Source organism: Hippocampus bargibanti, linkage group LG09 (genome assembly GCF_051943395.1).
Source record: "Hippocampus bargibanti isolate YZ-2025 linkage group LG09, ASM5194339v1, whole genome shotgun sequence".
Taxonomy (NCBI): Eukaryota; Metazoa; Chordata; class Actinopteri; order Syngnathiformes; family Syngnathidae; genus Hippocampus; species Hippocampus bargibanti.
In genome coordinates, this window is record NC_142742.1 from 10,022,705 (window position 1) to 10,039,398 (window position 16,694).

At 41.2% G+C, this 16,694-nt stretch overlaps 1 protein-coding gene across 5 annotated transcripts in view; it reads left to right on the forward strand.

The window, feature by feature from the left end:
- Nucleotides 1–14,247, forward strand: part of qkia (QKI, KH domain containing, RNA binding a) — a 77,016-nt gene extending 62,769 nt beyond the window's left edge. The window contains exons 5-8 of one of the 5 annotated variants that reach the window (XM_089005267.1): nt 1,801–1,888; nt 5,670–6,110; nt 8,576–8,650; nt 12,322–14,247. In XM_089005267.1, the coding sequence (XP_088861393.1) occupies nt 1,801–1,888; nt 5,670–6,110; nt 8,576–8,650; nt 12,322–12,338 (621 nt within the window). In that variant the 3' untranslated portion in view covers nt 12,339–14,247. Of the gene's footprint in view, nt 1–1,800; nt 1,889–5,669; nt 6,111–8,575; nt 8,868–12,321 lie in introns of those variants that run through there. The other 4 variants (XM_089005269.1, XM_089005265.1, XM_089005268.1 and 1 more) reach the window with 4 other exon arrangements.
- The last annotated feature ends 2,447 nt before the right edge of the window (nt 14,248–16,694 follow it).

Genomic DNA, 16,694 nt, shown 5'->3' on the forward strand with positions numbered 1-16,694 from the left:
TTCCTTTTTCTCACCATTCACATTAAAACTGACACGCCTTGTCTCAACTTTGTGATACGTTTAATCATCATAAAATTCAGCAAAATGTATCCTGCGTCGCGACTAATCACATTAGCGCTCCTCTCCTGTCCTTCGCGTCGTCTTAAAAGGGAAAAGTGTCGCCGCCTTGTAAAAAGTTGCAGCCTTTGGGGAATGCGGTGGGTAAGGAGTGAGGCGCCGAGCGACTCCAACGAGAAGTTTCTTGTCTTGTTAATTGGACGTGCTGCTCCACTAAACACACTCGCTCGCGCACACACAACCGCGACTCTTCAGCGCCTTATATTTAGTCAAGAGAGACCGACTTGTCACTGTTTCCTCCCCCTTAACCTTGCGCGCACTCACTTCCTCGCACTCACTCTTGCCGCATTCAAGGGGAGTCTCAGGGGATGGCTTAGCTCTTCACCCTCCTCATCCTTTTATTCTCCGTTTTTCCTTATCGGCGCCTCAATAGAGGAGCAGACTGTTGCCCAAGTGTTTGTGAGTCCGAGAATTAAGTCTGTTCGCTTGTCTCCGCTGCTCCTTTCCTGGCCGAGGGTGACTGTGAGGGCACACTGTTTACATGCAAACTGACGAGCGACGTCAGATTAAATGACAACGACTCTTCACTTTTCACGCTTACGTTTTTCCCTTTTCAAAAAGTCTTTTGAGTGATGCGCCAGTTGACCACGTTGAAAGATCAAACCGAAGCACCACTGCGACAAAGGTCACTATATTTAGCCCATTATCGTCCATCCTTGTTTGCCGCACCCATTCTCAAGAATCGCTGACGTCAATTAGCTTTCTTCTTTTTTTTTTTTTTTTTTACAAAACCGCCCACGCCCGCAATTTGGGGAAAATGGTTGCCATGGTGAATACTTCATCTGCAATTTGGCTTCTCCTGAAATTAGTGTATTGACGACATTTCTTGGAAGGAGCATGGTGAAAGTTTCTAAATGCAGTGAATCTTTATTAACTCATTCACTGCTATTCATGAATTTATTCTGGAATTGAAAATATGACGTGGAGGACCATTCCTGAATTTGCGTTTTTTTTTTCTTTTTTTTTTTCTTGAGGGGGGTCCCTATAAAGCGCTGGTTAGACCTCTGGCGATGTTTTGTCCCTTCCAGGGACTTGCCTTTTGTACAACCGCCCCCACTTGCACCTCATACTACTCCAGAAACAAATAAGGTACAAATGAACATATTTTTCTGATGAAAGAAGCGAGTCTAAGGTTTCTTTTGCTGTGTTGAATGTTTGTGTAGTCCTAAAACTCAATATTCTGTAGGTCCTGGAATTTGAGTCTGACCAGCACTTTATCCGCACCCCCTGCTAAGAAAAAAATGAACACATTTGGGAATGGCGCACCACGTGACACTTTTCAATTCCCAAATAAATTCAGGAAAGGCAGCGAATGAGTTCCTAGTCCCGCAATGGGGAAATTTGTGGCTTCTTCTTTCCTATGTGCCTTAAAATGCGGTGCGCCCTCTAGATGAAAACTATTTTAAAACGGGCCATTTATTGAAGTTGTGCCATATATCGCAGAGAATACGATGTTTGCTCTTTTTGAATTGTATACGTAAATCGGCCTGTGTTCAGAATGCCTGCTTTGTAACCAACATCATAATGACATACTAATGTCATGGCCGCCTGCATCAGGTTACCTCAACAACCTAAACTTGACGCTACGTTAGCTATGCTATGCTGAATTCTTAACCCAATGAATTGCCCTTATGTCGTAGTTGACATTGATTTATTGACATGCTTTTATTTTTCACTCAACAGGCGGAGGGTGAAGACAATTTGAAAAAGGTCCAGTTGATGGAATTGGCCATTCTTAACGGGACATACAGAGACAACAACATCAAAGCGCGTGAGTGAACTATGATTAACACCACTAATGACATCCGTCCATCACATCATAGGACCCCTATTTTTTTTACACCTGCATGCTACACATTTAATTCAGACCATTTACTCAATTAGCTATGAATTAACAGCCTTGACCACCAAGTAATCAGTGTTTAGTCAGATGGCCCGTGTACACGTGTGTGTCCGTGAGCACACCCCTCTTCAAGCTGACCAAATAATGTGTTTACCGACTTCACCATGAGTCGCTGGAGAACCTCCATTTTGTCCTCTGTGCTCCTTTCCCCACCATCCATCCTTTCTCCGTCCGCCCTTTTCCTCCAGCCAAGGTCGTTTGGTGATCCACTCGCTCTTCACTTTGCAGCGCACCGCTGCAGCTCACTATGCTCAACCTCTGCATGTCGCCATCTAGTTGACACATCTGCTCACCGAAGAAGCATCCGTGGATCATATAACCGCGCTAACAACACCCCCGACAAAACACGATCTTGGCTTTTTATGTGTTCCATGTCATTGTGATTGCAACCGCTGTGGAAATGGTGATTCACAAATATCGCTTTGAATGGGATGAGACGATCAGACCTCTTTTGTTGTCGCGACGTGGATGTAGATGGGCTTCCCTCCTAGTTGAGTCAACGGTTTCTACGACCGTCGCAGACCACGAGTGTACTCCATCTTGTCGCCTCAACAACCAATTTTACACCATTGACAGAGCCATCAGGAAAACAATTAGCGTACCCATCCCAAATAGAAACACTGATGATATCTGTTTAATTAGTTTGACTTGCCTGCGGGATGCTTTTGATACACATGCAAACTCTGATCTTGTCATCTTTGTTCGCATTTTTTATGGGGCGGTAGAGGAATGCAACAATTACCTCCAGCCAAATTTGACAGAAGAATTTGGACTGTTTGTGTTTGTATGTGTTCAAATATGTGATCGTAGTCACTTCTGTAATTGTATGTATAGGATTGGATACATATATATATATATACAGTAAAGTCTCGTTATATCGATATTCAAGGGAGTCCGAAAAAATATCGATATAACCGGGACTATCGATATATCCGACCCTGTTTGCATGTAATTTTCTCCGTGCGTGCATAGAAATAGTATCGATATATCCGATATCGATATAACGAGACTTTACTATATATACGGGTCCATCCTTACCATCATTATCATAATTATAATAAAAGTCAATTTCATTAAAAAAGTATTTTTTCTAAATATATATATATAATTATTCTACATACTGTTTTCTTGATGTTATATTATATCCATTTGGTTATGCTCCTTTCAGTGTTGTAGTTTTAGGTCAGAGTTTTTAATCCAATCAGAATTCAGCTAGTTTGTGTCGCCAGGCTGTATGAAATCTGACCGACGCCTTCAGAATCAACAGTGATGGCGTCTGTGCGCTGTACATGAACGGGCACATGTAGTTGATATGCAGTTGTGATAGCCAATCAGATCACGAGTTGGCACAGTAAGGCCAGCTAGAGGGCGTCGCGTTGAACATGACGTACGCGTCCTGTGATTGAATACTCACTTTACCTCAGCCCTCAGCGGAGGCAGCGCTATGCAAATCAACCAAGCTGACAACAGATCAGACCCGGAAACTTTAGCAGAAAAAACAAGTATTACTACTCGCTTTTTTAACCCACAATGGCTGAAGGAGAGGACAACTCGCTGTCGCATGTAGGTAAGCCTATTCTCAAGAACAAATGAAAAAGATTTGTTTATTTTTATTTTCAACAAATAGTTCGTTTTGTGAACGTCTCGTTTTTTTTCTTATATTAAACTGACATTTTGTAATTTAGCGTAAAATCTTGTTAAAGATTGCATATTCTTGGTGGACTTCATAAAACTTTGTGGACAAATGATTTTAAATTTCCTTTTATTTTTAAGTGTTTGCAGTATCACATATAGTGACAAGTTCTAATTGCTGATGCAGATTTATTGATGTGTAATTGCTGTGTGTAATAGCCTGTGTTGTAGACGATTAAGGTAATGCCACGCCCAGTACTGCGTGCGTGTGCTTTTGTAAATGATATCTCCAGCCGTTGTGTCATAAATTATGGTATTACGAGGGATATTTGTTCAAGTCGGACTAAGCAGGATTTCACTGAAGGCCTAGGTGTGAAATGCACGGACCGCCGCTGATATATATATATATATATATATATATATACACACATACACACACACACACACATATTATTATACATTTTCCCCATATTGTATACGTTTTTTAAAATTATTTCAAATAATGTGCGGCGTAATACAACATTTATGCAGGAAAAAAAAAGTTAATGAAAATTTGTGAACCGATCTTCCAAAGACCATTTTTGCTCAAATCCAGTTCGTCTCAGCTGCTGGTAGCCAACGACAACGCTGCCGCCAATTGCTACTATTGTCACGGCAAAACATCAAAATTAATCTTCAATCGTATATATCTTTTTATCACTGCATATGGTCGGATTGATAAAATTATGACGTGCACATACCCGTTGAGCTGTCTGCATTTCTGCTTGTGTTAGCGTTTCTAATAATTTACAACGTATTAAAACTTTTATATGTGAATTGTAATTATTTATAAGGGCAGCTATTAGCCAAAGTTGACAGGTATTCTAATCAATAGGCCAGCCTAAAAGGAATGGTGTCAAACTCAAGCCTTGGGCAGCCATATACTGTATATTCCGGTGTATAAGGTGTACCGGAGTATAAGGTGCACCCTCAATGAATAACAACAAATGTAAATGTAAATGTAAATATATAAATGTACATAAGATATGTACATAAGATACCAAATATCAGGCACACCACATTATAAGGCACTGCAGTAGAGGCTGGTGTTACGCACTACTTCTTCTACAGGAGGAAATGAAACAAGTCAGTGGCTGATGACAGTAGTTGCGAAATCTGTTGTGGCTTCAAATATAATGCGTACCTGTGTATCAGGCGCAGGGTCATTTTTTGAGGAAAATCAAGGCTTTTGGATGCACCTTATACACCGGAAAATATGTTTCTCTGTTTTTTTTTGGGGGGGTGGACTTGTCACAGAAATCTGGACCTCAAATTGTCTTCGTTTTTGTTCATTTTGTAATTTTGCAAACAGATGAAACCAAAGCGCTTTTTTTCCCAAACTGAGTGAACAATAGCAATTATTTTCCCTTTGACTTCATATTTCAATTAGCTTTCAATTTTTAGATGGTAAGGCCATACCTTTATTCACAGCAATTTATCCAGCCTTCCGAAGGGAACCATAATTACAAAGTCTATGGCCAAAATGACTTTGGCCCCCCAACATGGTGATCATTTCTCACAAGAGTTTTTATGTAATCATCATGCATTCCGGAAATGGTCGTGGCGTGTTGGTGCGCCGAGTTACCGATTCAATTTGGGGTCCATGCGTGCGTACGTGTGTGTTCACGTCACTTCTCATGCTATCTGCAGTCAATGTTTGAGCCGCTGCTGCCCAAGGGATTTTGTATGCTTTGCACTGGGACAATGACAGCAAGTTTTGTTTTTTGGTGTGCGGGGGTTGTTTTCTTTTGCTTTTGTGGTCCACCACCATGATCATTGCATGGACTAATTTGACCTTTTGCCCCCTCTCCTCCCTCCCTCCCTCCCTCTTTGTCCCTGCCAACTCTCTTTTTTTCCTCCTTTTGTATTTTTCACCCTCCACTGTTCATCTGTGATAACCATCGGCGCCACTTGGGTCGACCTCTCGTCCTCTTGTCTTCTTTCCACTTCTGTCCTTCGCTCTCTTCGCTTATGGCAGCCACCCTTGCGTTCTCTCTTGCAGCGGCGGCGGCGGCCGCTCAGGGATCCCGCCTCATAGCGGCACCCACAGGTCAGGTGTTGCCGCCCCAAGCGCTGCGGCCCCCGACTCCTGCTGGGGCCCCCCTCATGAACCTCATCCGGCCCACTCAAATGGCCGCCATGCTGCCCAACGGCACCCCCACTCTGGTGCCACCCACACCGGATGCCGGTCTCATCTACACCACGCCGTACGATTACCCCTACGCCCTGGCGCCCGCCTCCCTGCTGGAGTACCCCATCGAGCACAGTGGGGTTCTAGGTAAGCGGCCCTGGGGGAGCATGAGCGCGGCGGGCGCGGCGGCCCACTTTAGCCATCCCGGACAGGAGGCCGGCTTGTTTTACCCCGGTCTCGGGGTGCTGGACACGGCTTCCGTCAGCCTCAGTCAGGACTTTCTGAAAGGTAAATATGTCGTGTCCACCTGAGGAGCAAAAAGACACCCCCGGGGTGCATGTAGGCGGCTAATGCGGACGTTTTTGATTCGAGGTCAAAATTGGAGAGGGGAATGACTCGCCCTTTGACAAGAAAGGTTACTTTACCATTAAATTTGGCTCAGTGCTCCCAGGTACGCACTGCCTCGACCCGGGGAGGTTTACACAGGCGGGCTCAGCGACTTCTGAAACGAGGTAGCCCGACAGAAAGACGCTTGCGAACACGCAGCCCGCTCGCTAACCATTTCATGCGCTGGCCCAAAGGCATATTCAGTATGGCAGTGGATCCCATCGGATTTCTGCAGCTTCTGGAATGATTTTTTTTCTGTGCTGCAGGCAGGCCTTGATGCCTGCAGATAGTCCCTCTGTGACTCCCACTGGGGATGTTCATTAAATTCCTCCAGTCCTCCTTTATTTTCCTCATCTCCTTCGCCTTGCTTTGTTGTTCCAGGCTCACCCCTGGTGAACCCGAGCTTTGTGCTAATACCCAAGCCTCCCCTTCATTCCATGCCCGGAGTCCAGTTCACTACCGGGGGCGATATTACGTGCGTCCCGGATGGTGCTTTTAGCTGACCAAAGAGACAATCCATGAGCATTCAATGAGTAACTGTGACGCCATATGTCCGCAGAGTCCTTATGACAAATCCACTAAGCCTGTTTTTTTGTTCTTTCTCCGTCTTGTTCTCGCTTTAATATGTGGAGCGTGAACCTCAGCACGTTGCCGCCCTATCTCCGGGAGTCATGTGCAGCATCTTTCTGTTTAACTCGCAGGGTCACACCGGCGTAGTGTGTTTTTATTTACTCACTTTATCGATCCGTGCCTTTAGCAACACTCGCCGTGGAATGGCGCATACTGCCTTTCTTACACACTTCCCTGCCGCCCGCTATTTTATCTCTTGCCACCGTTGGCTTTATGGACAGCAGGGAAATGTTGGGCCATCTGGCGCTTCAGAGCCGTGTAGGTGGCGGCAACAATATTTGACAAGAATTTCCACATTGAATTTTTTGAGGCACACGTGCCTCTTCCGTGTGTTTTAATGCTGCCGTCCATCTTGACCCCATTTTGAAAGAAATGTTCTCATCAGTGGGGAAGTTGAGACAGTTTTTACTCTGATACAAGAAAAATCAACCCCTCCAAGCTACTTGGGGAAAAAAATCTGAGTGAATAATGTCCCTAATTTAACTCATTCACTGCCATTCCCGAAATTATACGGGGAATTGAAAATATGACGTCTAGTGCCATTGTTCCGGTTTTTTAAAATAATAATAATAATTTTATTTCTAAGCGCCTTTCAAAACTCTCAATGACGCTTTACAGTCACGGTATAAGAACATTTTTCTTGCTAAGGTGCCGATAAAGTGCTGGCCAGATGCCTGACAATGTTTTTCCCTTCAACAAGGGGGCAGCATTTCCTTTTTTTCCATGTTAGCGCTTTGTTCCAGCTTCAGCTGTTGTTCAAGCACTATATAAACCAATATGTATGTATAGCATTGTATTTTGGATATTTATATTTCAAGCTCATATAACTCCAGAGCCATATAACATAGGAATTAACTCTTTTTTTCTGATGAAAGAAGAGAGTCTAAAGTTTCTTACGCTGCTTTGAATTGTTATGTAATCCTAAAACTCAATATTCTGTGGGTCCTGGAATTCGAATGACAATGACAAAAACCCTGGCACCGGAGTGGACACATTTTTGCACGTCTGGCAGTGAATGAGTGAAAACAATTATTACAAAACTGAACCAAGGTTATATGATATGAAATCATCTCCTCCATTCGTGAGATTTTCCCGAAGAAAAAGTCATAATGGAACATCACAAAATCAAAACTGTTGCAACCTCAAGTTTTGCCGATCCTGAATAGTAAGACTTTAGAGGTTCTACTCAATTTTAATAGAACATACCACACAAACGTCGACAGCGTAGGACACCCACCCCCACCACCGGGCAGGCTGATTGGCTCATGAGAAAATGCCAGCGTTGCAAGCAGCGAGCGGCAAGAGGCAGGTGGCGTCTGGTGCGATTCAATTACCATCAGACCTGTATTGGATTTCCTCATCTCTGAAAATAAGGAGGATATTTCTCCCAATCCCCTCTCCGGACCCCACTGGAAGAATAGCATTATTTTTTTCCAGACCGCCCGGCAGCCATTACCCTTCACCGACGCCTAGTATCCCTTTTATCCCCATTCACCAAAAACTCTTGAGCACTGTGGAATTTGAATGACTTAACTTATGCATATTTGAATACTATCCCCAAACAGGTGTGTTTTTGTTCCACTGTATTATTTTCTATCCCGGCTATGTGATGTGCATATGTGCTATGATTCCCCGTGTCCTGTTGTAATGTCCCAGCGTTACGCGAACGGTTTCAAAGAATAATGTGAATGTTGAAAGTGAATGGTTTCTAACCTTGTGGACCTGTTGCAATCTAGGTGCAATGGCTACTAAAGTGAGACGGCATGACACGCGGGTCCATCCTTACCAAAGGATTGTGACCGCTGACAGAGGTCAGTTTAGTCTCTTCGCTACACTCTGCTATCAAATGATGCATTTCAGTGATGATGATGATGATGCCTGAGTTGGGAATCCCTATTGTCGTCTGTATAATCGTATGTGTTTGTGTTTTCTCCCCCACTCCGCACCCGTCCGTCAGTCCGTCCATATATGTCCACACACCAGCTCAATTGTGCGTTTGTGGCGTGCACATTTTGTTTACATTCAATCCTTAGCTTACAAAGAGCTCATTTGCAAGAATAATAAAAATACGACATTCTTAAGAGGGCCCCACCTTTGTTTAATTAAAAAAAATGAAGTCATATCAAATTAACACCCACTTAAAATATTTTGGGAATATGATGAGCATCACTGCAGCCCACTTCCATTGACGCTCCTTATGTTGTGCGGTCATTCTTAGTGATTAGTTTAGCTTGCTGGTGCTGTCATCCCTCCTGTGCGTATGCATTTACTGTCGAGCCATCTTGACATTTTATTTTAAATCTAGAAACACAGAAAACGAAAGAATCATTATTTGTGGGTTTTTTTTCACCCACGGAGCATTTTATTCTAATACAGTGGTATCTCTGCTTATCAAATTAATTGGTTCTGGAAACAAATTCTTGACGAGAAAAGAGTAGAGATGTGTTTTCCGTGTAAACCCCCCCCCCAATTCGAAAAAAAACACATAAATCTTTACTAAAGCATAAAAATGCATCGAAATATAGCACAAAAACATCTTACAAAGAGATTATTGTACAATAAATGAGAATTGTGCATAATGTTAACTCATTCACTGCCATCCCCGAATTTGTTCGAGAATTGAAAATATGACGTATAGCGCCATTCCCAAATTTGTTTGGGTTTTAGTTTTTGCTGTTGTGCCGATAAAGCGCCGGTAAGGCCTCTGGCAATGTTGTTTCCCTTCCACGAGGGGGCAGCATTTCCCTTTTTTTCCAACGCTTGTTCCAGCTTCAGCTATTGTTCAAGCGCAATACAAACGGATATGTATGTCTTGCATTGTATTTTGGACAGCCACCCTCATTTCAAGATCAATTAACTCCAGACCCATATAATTTAGGAATTACCTCTTTTTTTATAGTCTAAGATTTCTTATGCTGCATTGAATGTTAGACTCAATATTCTGTGGGTCCTGCAATTTGAGTTAAAATGACAAAATCCCTGGCGCTGTAGTGGACACATTTTTGCACATCGTCTGGCAGTGAATGAGTTAAAAAAACAGTGAAGAATAAAGATGCGGGTCACTTTTAACCATGTCCTAATCGACACGCACTTATCTACACAAATCGACTCTGACAATAACGGTCCCTCTCAGCCAATGGGATGCCTTGATGCTTGGCAATTGCCAATAGCAGAGCAGCTTTAGTATGTTGCGTTCAGGAACCTCCGAAATAGGTCGACTGCTCCAGACTGTAATTTTACCCTTTGTATCTTTAAATTTCTTTTGTAATAAGGGCTAATAATTTCCTGTCGACGTTTCGTAACTTGATAATTTCGTATGAAGAGATATTTTTAAGTAGATGTACCACTGTGCAAACATTTTTTTTTAATCCCATTGTCCCACTGAACGCCTTACCCGTTATATAGATGCCTTATTTTTAACCTCAGGATTTTTACTTCCTATGTGCCCTCACAACGTCAATTCACACAAGTATTTCCCCCCCCCTCAACTTGGTTGGCAAGAGCCGCTGTGTAAAGTATGTAAAGCGGTTATCATTTATCATGAGGGAATGTGACTGATTATTGGGCCCTATTGAAAATGCCTTCGCATTGCAAATGAGCCTTTGACGAAAAGGATGTGTACACTGTGTATTTTTCAAAGCTCAGGCAAAAAGTGATCTTTGTAGCTTTTTGGTTCATGCAGCTGTGAAGCCAGTACAGGTCGCACTTTGTAGGCAATGATATGAGACATTCCTTCTGAATGGGAGCTTGGCGCCTAAATAACATGTTTTTTTGCCTCTCAAGGAGCAAAGGAAGCAATTCCTCACTGCATCCCAGAGAGCAACAAAGCCATTTTGGGGAGGGGGGGGCATTTATTTTTCTACAGAAGCCCTCTAGCTTTCGGTCGCTTGCATTCCCTCCAGTGTACCGCGAGATATAACGTTAATAATTCCCCTGTATGCGAGGTACTGTCATTTTATATTTTTTATATTGAAATGTATTTATGGTTCTTGTATATATTTATATTATATAAAAAGTATACTGCGAAATAAAGAGGAAAAAAACAAAGCGGAAAAAAGTTGATTGGCTTTTATTACACTTGATTGGCTTTTATTACACTTTTAACACTAGTTGTAACGTTAGATCGATACTACACTAATCACACGCGGGCAGGGCAAGCGGGGATACCGAGGCCATGTTCACACGGATATTTCTAAACGAAGATTAAACGTATGCCAACGTTTCTTTTCACCAATCATTTTTTGTGACATTGGTTTGAGGCTCTGTTCACTAATTTTAAAGACACTACAATAAACCTTCCTGAGGCACGAAATGAAAAATGTTACACAATACGATCACCGATTATGTCCCACTTTGTTGCAACTTGAGCAAATAAAATGTTTCAATTCCGCCTCTTAGATAGCCCAAATTAAAAATAAAACGTGGATATACGTAAACAAACACGAATGCAAATGACTATTCACTATCTCAGTTTTTTATTCCTCACAAATTGGTATAATCACAGGACTTTATTTTCACAGACTAAAAACGAGTACAAGTGCTAGTTAGCATAGCTGCACTTGAACAAAACGTCCATTTTATGAACCCCTCATTCCATCCACATAGTTCAGCTTAGCTACCCATCATTTTTTTGTTCAGTGTAAGAAGCTTCTGTCTATTTTAGCTAGTTGCTTCACCAAGCTAGCCTAGCAAGCACTTTGAACGCTTGATGCTAACTTTAGCTTGTATCTGCCCTGATGCAACTTTATGTAAAACAGTCCAATTTCTACCAATTGTATAAATGAGGTTAACATTCGTTAAAAGGAGCCGCCGGCCACCCAACGCGTCGCCGCTTTGTCTATTTTTACGGGATATAGACACTCCTCTACTTACGAACATTCGAGTTACGAACAACGGTACATACGAATTTTTGTAGTATTCGCTCCAGTTGTAAATGTACATGGCTTTATAGAGCATATATTTTATTAAATGTTTATTTTTCAGTACAAACCAATAGAAGTTATTTATACAAGCATTACACATACTTATATAAACCTGAAACATGCTTACATAAGCCTTAAACATACATTCCATACAAAATACAGCACTGAAGCAACTAACGAACAAATTCACCTTACGAACGACTATTCGGAACGTACTTCGTTCCTAAGTTTGGAGCGTCTGTGCCTAATTGACGCCTTTTGAAATGACACGTGGCAATTTTGCGTGTTGACGTGGCCTCATACAAGTTATTTTCTGTTTGTCCATTGCTTATTTATTTATTTGTTTGGCTTTAATGTTTTTGTTTTGCGGGGCACTGGGTGCAAAATACAAGCAGCCACCGCCGCCTAGTTGCAGTGGGAGCCACACATCAGATTCATTTTTATTCATATTTTTTTTATTGTTCAAAATGATGTCATTCCAGTCTCCTCCTGCTGACACTAATACCCTTCTATCTTTGTTTTTTCTGTTTGTTTTTGTTTTTGTTCCTAACCACCTATAGCCGCCACCGGCAACTAACATGAACCTTCTGACCTCTGAACTCTTCACCCAATGACGAGCCGTCCCCCAAGCCTGCCTGCTGATCAGTTAACTGGTAATTTGCCTTTTTGCTAGCATCTCTCCCAGTGACTAAAGAGAGAGAGAAAGAAAGAGAAGGGAGACGCCAACCCTAACACGCCAACAAAAACTTCACGGCCACATGAAGTTGTATGCTCCTCGTTTTTTTGTTTTATTTAATTTTTATTTTCTTCTGTTCATTGAGTTCCGTTCCCATTCTTTCTCTTTCTTTTTCTTCACCAGTCACGCGCCGCGGGTGGGATGTTTATGGTGTTAATCATACATGTGCACTGATGTTAAATAAGCAATAAGATGCCAACCAGAGAACCCACCCGCGACACCCCGCCCCACAATTTTATCATACCCGGACGATGCCCCTCCAAAAATAAAAAAGCAACGAAATATGGTGGGGGGCGTAGACCAAGTATCACCCACCCCACTCTCTTGAAAAAAGAAACAGAAGGAAAGAGAACATCAACACTCACCTTAACTTTGTTGAATTTGTCATCTCAATTTGTAATTTTGACACATTCTGGGTGTGCTGCCTTTTTTTCCACCCTCGCCCAACCCAACAAAAAAAAAGGTTTTCTGTCTTCATTTGTTTTAAAAACCGCATGGCTGTAACGATTGCAAACAAGCTGCTTTTTGTTTAATTATTTTTATGTTATATGTTTTCGGGGAGGTTACAATTTGTATGTTTTTTTTTTTTAATTCAGTTGACTTTTTATTTTTTTGTTGCTGTTGTTTGACTACATTGACAAAGAAAGATGCAGGCTGCTAAAGCTAACGGCGGGGATGGGCCAAACTTGGAATGAAGGGTTTACGTATGCGTGTGTGTGCTTTTTCTCTTTTGTTATTTTAATTTTTCAATGTGATGGTTGTGTTTCTTGACATGCTACAAGGAAAGTAGGGTGTTTCGGAGGCTTTGCTATCCCCATGACATCCATGTTACAGTGCCTGATGCATTTAGAACAAACTAGATCTCATTGAGTTCGCTGAGCTGTGATCAAAAAGACAAAAAAAAACAAGTATTACGTGTGCATATTTAGCCAAAGTTTTTTTTTTCCCCCACGTTGATTTTATTACAATTATGATGAGCTATCTGCCATTATGCATCTGCATCACACAGAGGGCTGTTTTTAAAGTTTGACACAGTGTGAATTTTTTGTGGTGCCTGCCTTTTAAGCCAGTCAGTTAGCATCTTTACTGGACTGTTTTTTTTTTAATTCCAGAGGTGGAAAACCAAAAACACCAAACGACTCCTTGAATTAAGCATAGAAATGAAGGCTCCCTCCCACCTTTTTTTCTCCAATTGCCGTTGTTTTTAAATTCAATAGTTGGCCATTTTTATGTCAGGTCAACTTGCGAGCGCATCCACAATGTGTCACATCTCGTATCTTCTGAGATCATTTTGTCAAACTCTCTCAAGAACAAAAAAAAAATAGGATGTGAAAGCCATGCCTGCCTGTTCAAATTGCTTTATACATACGTCTTATATACATAAATATATATCAAAATGTACATAAAACCATTGCATATATACATACATACACAGAAGCGAACAAAAAAAGATAATTTTACAGTACAGGGTGCTGGAGTAGAGGGAAAAAAGGAATTCTATTTTTGCCAATTTTAGCTTTTGATACTTTGCAGATACAAGATTTGATTTACAAAAAGGACAAAATAAAGTAAAAAAAGAACCGGTGTGTGAGGAGGTGCTGTTGGCCTGGACTTGACTGGAAAGAAAGGTTTATTGAATAGAATAAAATAAAAAAATACAGGAAGGAATCAAATAAAAACAAAAAGTGCCTTATCGAGAGTTCCGTGCGTTTTTCGGAGAAGCGTATTAAAAAAAAAAAAAAAAAAAGAATACCAGCACCACCCAAGATGGCGCAGAGCAAAAGTGTGGTGTCGGCGGCCCGCATTAACTCTATGCAACCCGAATTAGCTGACTCAGCTAAAATGTGCCATGTTTAATTTTGGGGGGGGGGGGGGGTCTTCCTACTTTTTTCTTTTTACTCGACAGCCCTTTACTCTGCTGTGTGAGCAGGCTTTGATCTCCTTGATTTTGTTTTTGAGAATTGTATGAATTTTCAAAAATTAGATGGAGGAGTATGTGTGCGCGCCGTACTTGACTCAGCTAAAATGTGCCATGTTTAATTTTGGGGGGGGGGGGGGTCTTCCTACTTTTTTCTTTTTACTCGACAGCCCTTTACTCTGCTGTGTGAGCAGGCTTTGATCTCCTTGATTTTGTTTTTGAGAATTGTATGAATTTTCAAAAATTAGATGGAGGAGTATGTGTGCGCGCCGTACTTCCTCGTCGGATAAAACGGCACTGCCAATAGTAGCAAATGCAGTCGATTGCGTCATGAGCTGAGAAAAATACATTTAGGATTTGTTTAATTTTGATCATTTTTTTAAACAAATTTGGCAACCAATAAACTACCATTGCGGCATTTGGATTTTTAAAGAAATCAACATCTTTTTTTAACCTATTCTGTTCATGGCTTTCTCATCGAGCCGAAAAGGTCAATGAAATGTTTCTTTTGATTTCAGTGTTACTCTCATTATTCTTGCTCATGACTATTTGTCGGGGAAAACCATTTTTGAAATGCAATATCGGTGGAAATGGCTGTATAGCATTCGACAGTATTACGAGGAGTGTTCCCCCTCCCCGACCCCTTGCGATGTTACGCGCCACGTTGTGTGTGTGGGTAACATCCATCAGGTGATGAAAAAGATTGAGGGGGGGGGGGGGACAACAAAAAATATTCTCTCTGGCCTGCCTACTCTACATGTATGATAATGTAATTAACAGCCATTGTTACAGGTTTATAATGTATTTTTCTAATCTCATTTTATATGTGTATTAATCATGTTTCGGAGTGCTTTTTTTATGGACCCCCACCTCTACCCCCAACTCCCTCTTTCACTTTTACACATTGTTATATTTAGTTTTCATGGCCAGCTTGTTTAACTCATGAGCTACTTTTGTTAGATTTCCTCTTGTCATTAAGTATTTTTACATGCTTGCTATTTAGTTTCACATGGTGTATGCTGTTATTTTGATTTTTTTTCCTCCTTATTAACCTCTTGGCATTTACTTTAATAAAACATTCTTAGTAAGAATTTTACTAACGCGCTGTTATTGTCTTTGTGTTTTTAACCAGTCTCATGAATGTATTGACCCGGTCTGATTCACGGACTAACAGAATTAATGGTGATTCGCGGACACATGGATAGACACACACACACACAAACACAAACGTGTTCTCATGCATTTTTTATAAGAAATCATACTAATGGTTAGTAGTTTGTTACAATCAAGACTATTTATGAGCTATTTTTGAATTTGGAGCAAAAAAAAAAACTAAGAGCACGCAGTCAAGGGAAATATACAGCATTATCTGCACTATTTTGTGCTTTGCAGTATAAGGCACACCTGAATTGAATGGCTGGTTTTGATTTTTTTAACTCATTCCCTGCCAGATGATGTGTAAAAAAATGTCCACTCCAGTGCCAGGGTTTTTGTCATTCTGACTCAAATTGCAAGATCCACAGAATATTGAGTTTTAGGACTACATAAACATTCAATACAGCATTAAAAACCTTAGGCTCTTTTTCGTCAGAAAAAAAAGAGTTAATTACTAAGTCTGGAGTTATCTGAGCTTGAAATGGGGGCACCTGTGCAAAATACAAAATAATACATACATATTGATTTATATAGTGCTTAAAAACAGCTGAAGCTGGAATAAAGCGCTAACATGGACAAAAGGCAAATGCTGCCCACTTGTGGAAGGAAAAAAACATTGCCAGAGGTCTGACCAGTGCTTTAATCGGCACCCCGTGCAAAATAAAAACAAAAAAACAACCGCTACAAATTTAGGAATGGCGCTACACGTCACACTTTTCAATTCCCGAATAAATTCAGGAATGGCAGCGAATGAGTTAAATGCAGGCCATAAGAAATTATGAGGCACACAGGATAGAAGCCACAACAGAGGCTGTGGTTTCATTATGCATCCATTAAATGGGTCTATGCTAAAGGGAATACAATACAATACAGGCTCATTGAATAAGAGGTGTCACAACCCTTGCAGCTGTAGCAAAGTACTTTACAAAACATTAAAAATGCGAGAAATCTGACTAACAATCAGATATAAGGCGCTAATAGGGGGGCGCACTCTCAGTTTTTGAGAAAATCGAATGAAAAAAAGTACCGTGCATGTACAGTCATTTGTGCGAAATTGACACCAAAATGCTCCTCGCCAAGTACTGACACAGTTCAACTCATTAATAGTGAAATGATAAGTAGCC